General features: G+C 34.5%; 1 protein-coding gene across 1 annotated transcript; it reads left to right on the forward strand.

Moving 5' to 3' along the window:
• The first annotated feature begins 800 nt into the window (after positions 1 to 800).
• On the forward strand, positions 801 to 5702 carry LOC133675615 (uncharacterized). The gene is made up of 5 exons (XM_062097044.1): positions 801 to 1190; positions 2726 to 3522; positions 3986 to 4144; positions 4509 to 4760; positions 4933 to 5702. Exons 1-5 carry the CDS (start codon positions 1097 to 1099, stop codon positions 5068 to 5070), a joined length of 1440 nt encoding a protein of 479 aa, XP_061953028.1. The 5' UTR covers positions 801 to 1096; the 3' UTR covers positions 5071 to 5702.
• Positions 5703 to 6000: the final 298 nt, after the last annotated feature.

The following is a 6000-nucleotide window of genomic DNA, read 5'->3' on the forward strand; positions in this document are numbered from 1 at the left end:
AATATTTTATTTATGATTTTACGATTCGAGTATATGATCCTAGTTTATATTGTATATTTTGTGTCGCGTTAAAAAAATATTTTTGATAACCTTGATGATAGATAATCTTTTTCAAGGAAAAAAAAAAGGGTTGACAAAAAAATATGAGCCCAAGAGCATGGCCATGTGCGTAGGTTTTTTCTAATAGGTCCATAACTGGTCATTTGGGTTTTTAATTTTTTTTTGCTCATTTTTATTTTATTTTTTAAAAATTTTATTTTTTTAATATAGGATTTTTATTTAATTATATCCTTTGGTGTTGAGTTGATAATAAATTATTTTTTTATTTTTCATCATATGATAAAAAAAAATTATCTTTTTTTTATTTCATCCTTTAATATCAGGTTTTTTTATTTTTTTATATTTTTTATTATTTTTTTGATTTCATCTTTTAATATAAGATTTTTATTGAATTTTATCATTATTGTGTTGATTTTTTTTTTAATCTACACGGTAAATAATATCATGTCAAAATTAAATTTAAAACTCAGGATATAAGATTCTGAAATAGTGAAATACCTTAAGCTGATATCATATACAATCTTGTCTAGTCTAGTTGAATTAAACTATCCAAACACTACCTTATTTTCAGAGTATGACTCTATTCCCTAAGATAAATATCAGGTAAATCTCGTCTTTAAAAGGATATTGGAAAATTGATTGACAAGTTCACTTTTGTATTATTTAAACACAAATATTTTACTCTATCAAAGGAGAGATTTTACTCATAAATTTTCAAAATAAAAGAGACATGAAACCCTAAGTCAACTACTCTATCAAAGTCATTTCTCTATAAACTCAAGAAATCTTTATCGAGATGACTCAGTCAAAAGAGAGAACAAATAAAAATAGTCTAAAGAAAGGGAAAATGCGGCACTGGACGTCATGGCTTAGGCAGTAGCCTGAATCCAATTGGTCCATCTCTGAACAGTATTTCATTGCCATGGTTTACTGCATCTTGACTTCCTCATTTCTAATGGATGGCCTCAGTCGATGACATCACAGTGCTCTTCCAAACCTTTCCCTCTCTTTACTCTGTTCAAATGAACTCATCAGAATGATACATCTGAACAGAAGAGAGCCCAAGTTGTTCAAAATCATCAGAATGATACATCTGCTTGAGAAGTGGCAGAGACCATTGAATTCATCGGGTATGTTCCTGCTTTTCAAGTTCTAATGATTGATGGAAGTCTTACTTAAGGTGGTTGTGTTTGTGTGTCTTGCCTCTCTGTTTGTGCTTGAAGTAAGCCTCTCTTGACTGCTGGTTCCGTATCCATTTTATAAACTAGAGCTGGTTAGATTTGTTATATTTTACTGCAATATTTGTATCGGTTTGGATCGCGTAGTTTGGCCCTAAAATTAGTGAAACTGGAGACTTTTTGCTGTTTAATTTTGTTATCCATGGCTGCTGCTGACTAGAATAAAAATCTTGAACAAGCATCTCCAGGATGACAAAGGAGGGGTTATGATTGATTATTTTTTTCCTAATTGATTATAATCCAAGACCCTTCTTCGTTAAATTACTCTTTCTTCAATCACATGTTTGGTGATTAGTAAAAACTGATGAAAAAGGAAGTATTTACAACATGGATTTACTATTACTAAAACAATTAAAAGGTGTGGAGATTCTTTAACTGTTCATCTTTTTTATTATTATTATTTGTTTGGTTAACAACTTTGTGTTATATCTTAAAGGTTATCCTAAAGGTTAACGCGTGGTAGTCACGTGAGGTCGTCGGTTTGATTCTCCATGGAAGCAAAATTCTTTGTGTTCCCTAAACAACAAATGACTTGTTAATTATGGATTTTTATTAAAAAAAAAAAAAGTAGAAGAAGAAGGGACGGGCGACCATATAAATAGTAAATCAGGTTAATATTATTTTTGTTTGGTTAAAAACTTTAAGTTGTAGCTCGATAGTTACTGCGCAGGAGTCATGTTGAGGTTAAGGATTTGATTCTCCGTGGAAGCAAAATTACTTGCAGATTATGATAGGTGATCTTTTTCAGGAAAAAAAACAAAAGGTTGGCAAAAAAATATGGGCCCAAGAGCAGGGGCCACGTGCGTAGGTTTTTTCTTATAGGTCCATGACTGGTCACTTGGGTTTTTTATTTTTATTTTTTTATCTTTTGAGTTTTTTTATTTTATTTTTTAATATGAACTTTTTACTGTTTTGGAATTTTTTTGGTTTTTTTTAATTTTATTTTTTAATATAGAATTTTTATTTAATTATATCCTTCAGTGTTGGGTTGATGATAAATTATTTTTTATTTTTCATCATATATAATAAAAGTTTTTTTTCTTTTGTTTCTTTTTTAAATTCCATCCTTTAATATCAATTTATTAATTCCTTTGCATTTTTTAACCTTTTTTTTGTGATTTTTAATTTGTTTTCAATTTCATCTTTTAATATAAAGTTTTTATTGAATTTTAACATTTAGTATTGTGTTGATTTTTTTTCTATGAATCTATCCAATTAATAAATTCACGTCAAGATTAAATTTAAAACTCATAATAAATAATTAGTCGGATGAGGATTTTTAAAAGTTTGAATAGAGACATGGTGTTTCATAAAAGTACTTTCAATATTATTTTTATACATTCAATCGGGGTTAATAAAGTAGTAGTACTCTATTCCTTGTGCAAGATTATGTGGTTTTAAACTGAGACAATGAAATTGACTGACAGGCAACATGGTACTTCTGTTAGTACTTTCAGTACTGGCTTTTGACGTATCTTGTACACAAGCTTTCCCGGAAAATGGAAACAAGATCAAATCTAGAACTTTCCTGTCACCTGAGTTCATGTTGGGGCCAGGATCAGTTGAGAGCAAAACATACGATGATATTGACTTCCCAAGAGGTCATATCGCTCTCAAGAGTTTTAATGCGGAGGTAGTTGATCAGGCTGGGAATCCTGTACCTCTTTATGAAACTTACATTCACCACTGGCTTGTGGGAAAGTACTATGAGCATCGCCCATCAGGCCGTAATTTTTCACGAAATAGTGGATTGTGCCAGGGTCAAATTCTTGAACAGTATTTTGGCCTTGGATCTGAAACACGAAAAACAGTTACACATATTCCAGATCCTTTTGGAATAGAAATTGGCAATCCTGCCGAAATTCCTGAAGGGTATCAGGAGAAGTGGTATCTTGGTGTCCATGCAATTGAAACACGGGGTGCGGAAGATAGGCTGGGGTGCATTGAATGCTGGTGTGATCTATATAACGTCACAAACGATGAATATGGAAACCCCATAAGGCCAGACTATAAGGGAGGTTTATTTTGTTGCTATGGTCAGACACAGTGCAAAGTCAGACAGGGTTTTAAGGGGGGCAAGAGGAGCCTCTACCTGCGATATACGGTGAAATGGATTGAGTGGGATAGTTCCACCATTCCTGTTGAAATCTTTGTGCTAGATGCTACTGATACTGGAAAAAGGTTCCTTGGATCAACAGGAATCAGTCCAGAGGATGGTTGCCAGGTAAATGCATTCTTTCTTGTCTCATATTATTAAGCACCAATATGTTTGCACTGTAAGGGGGGGAATGTCGTAGTTGGCACTTTTCTCTTCTTTCAAAATGTAGGAGAAAACAAAATAGACTTGTTGATGAGTCGAAATATCTCCTAAAATACTTGCTGCACTGATAGAATTTTCTACCGGTCACACAACTCATTAGGTAGGTTCTATTGAATTCGTTTCCACCGAGCAAATTGCGTTGTAGAAAATTCATAAGAAATGCCTTGGCAGTTGATGCTTGATGATAAATCGTTGTGGTAGACACATCTACTATTAGACTGCAGCAACAGATTAAACAGTGAAGTGGACCTGCAGGAGTCACAAGTTCTGGAATCAAGTTAATGAGGAAACAATTAAGGCTTCTCTTTTCCAAGGATGCCATTTATATTTCACTGCACTGCGAATCACTAGAATATTTTTGGTGCAGGTTGAGTATGAAGTTGAGTCTTGCACCTCTACCGATGCAGCTGGTAATGGGTGCATTGACATCAAAAGAAACAGCGTCACCATGCCAACAGGTGGTTATGTCGTCTATGCTGTTGCCCACCAGCATGCTGGTGGGATCGGTTCAACTCTGTATGGACAGGTGATTTTCAACCTATTTATGATAACATGTTCTCGTTTTTTGGATATTTTTTACCCTCTTTCACATCTGGTAGGCAACTGAAAATTCTGTAGAACTGTTATTGAAGTAACTATCAATCTTATTGTCTCTTAACGACGTTCTCTGCCGAATGTTTGTCACCGCAACTTTCATAAGCACAATCCTCTTTTCTCATAGCAGCATAAGGGCACCTTCTTCAATTTTTCTTCTGTCTGATTTCGTTGTTCCAGAGCCAGCTTGGAATGTTTTCTGATTATTACTGCAATATCTACTACTCACTTCATGTCATCGCTGATCAAGTTGAATAACATCCGGCTCAAATGATCTTTTTATATGATGAATTCAGGATGGGAACGTAATATGCGCTTCAATACCAATTTATGGAAATGGAAATGAAGCAGGAAACGAGGATGGTTACATTGTAGGAATGTCCACCTGTTATCCTGAACCAGGTTCTGTCAAGATAACAGCTGGGGAGAATCTAACTCTGGAATCTAACTATGACAGCACTAATAAGCACACAGGAGTCATGGGGTTTTTCTACATTTACATAGCAGAACAAGCACCAAATGTGACTTTCCCACATGCTCCTGTTCAGGTAAGTTATTGTTCAATCTTCAGCTAGTGGTTTCGTTTTTCAGTGTAAAGGAGTCAGGTAATTAAGACAGTATTAGTTGTATTGACCAATTCGAGGCAGGATTTCTCGTGAAAAAAAATGCTTTTAATTGTTAAAAACATGTAACCTCAAATTTTTTTCTTGAATCCTGCAGATGCATGAAAGCATTAAAGTAAAAACTTGTGCTTGGTCAATAGTGGTTTTCATTGGACTGGCTGTGACTGCTGCTGTTTCTGTGCATTCCTGGCTGAAGAAAAGGAGAAAAGGTGGCTACAAACTAGTTCCTAAATAAAGTTGTAAATTGTGGTATGTTTCCATGAGTTGTGTACTGCATCTGTAGATCCTACGCTGTTATCATATGTGGACATAAACCCAGCTGGATTTATGTTTGTCCTAGTTATATGTAGGTTAGGATGTGCATGAGTTCTGGATTGAAATCCAAAAATCCTATCTTGATAAACAAAATTTATTATGAAATTGTTGTAACTAAGAGCAATGGTACTTGATAAACACAAATATTTTACTCTATCAAAGGAGAGATTTTACTCGTAAATTTTCAAAATAAAAGAGACATGAAACCCCAAGTCAACTACTCTATCAAAGTCATTTCTCTATAAACTCAAGAAATCTTTATCGAGATGACTCAGTCAAAAGAGCAAACAAATAAAAATATTCTAAAGAAAGAAAGCATGCAGCATTGGACGCCATGGCTTAGGCAGTATGATATGCAGAAGAACGTGGGGTCATGACACAGATCAAGCTGCAGGAACTTGTAGTGGCTGCACTACTGCAGGGTGGGCAGCAACGTGGATTGGTTAGTTAATGGTTAGAAGTGGAATGGTGGTGTAACTCGTTCCTATTTGTTTGTTAATTCTATTATGAACTGTATGGCTATAAATGCCAAGGTTATTTTTAGTTGAAGGATGCTTAGAATTAAGTACTCCAATCACAGACTTCTTCTCTGTTACATTTCTTCTTCCTTAAATTAGTTCTATCACATTAGCCTGAATCCAAATGGTCCAACTCTGAACAGTATTTCATTGCCATGGTTTACTGGATGTTGACTTCCTCGTTACTATTGGATGGCCTAAGTCAATGACATCACAGCACTTTTCCATACCCTTCCCTCTCCTTACTCTGTTTAAATGAACTCATCTGAATTCTGAACAGAAGAGAGACCAAGTTGTTCAGAATCATCAAAATGATACTTCTGCTTGAGAAG

This window comes from Populus nigra, chromosome 16 (assembly GCF_951802175.1).
Source record: "Populus nigra chromosome 16, ddPopNigr1.1, whole genome shotgun sequence".
Classification (NCBI taxonomy): Eukaryota; Viridiplantae; Streptophyta; class Magnoliopsida; order Malpighiales; family Salicaceae; genus Populus; species Populus nigra.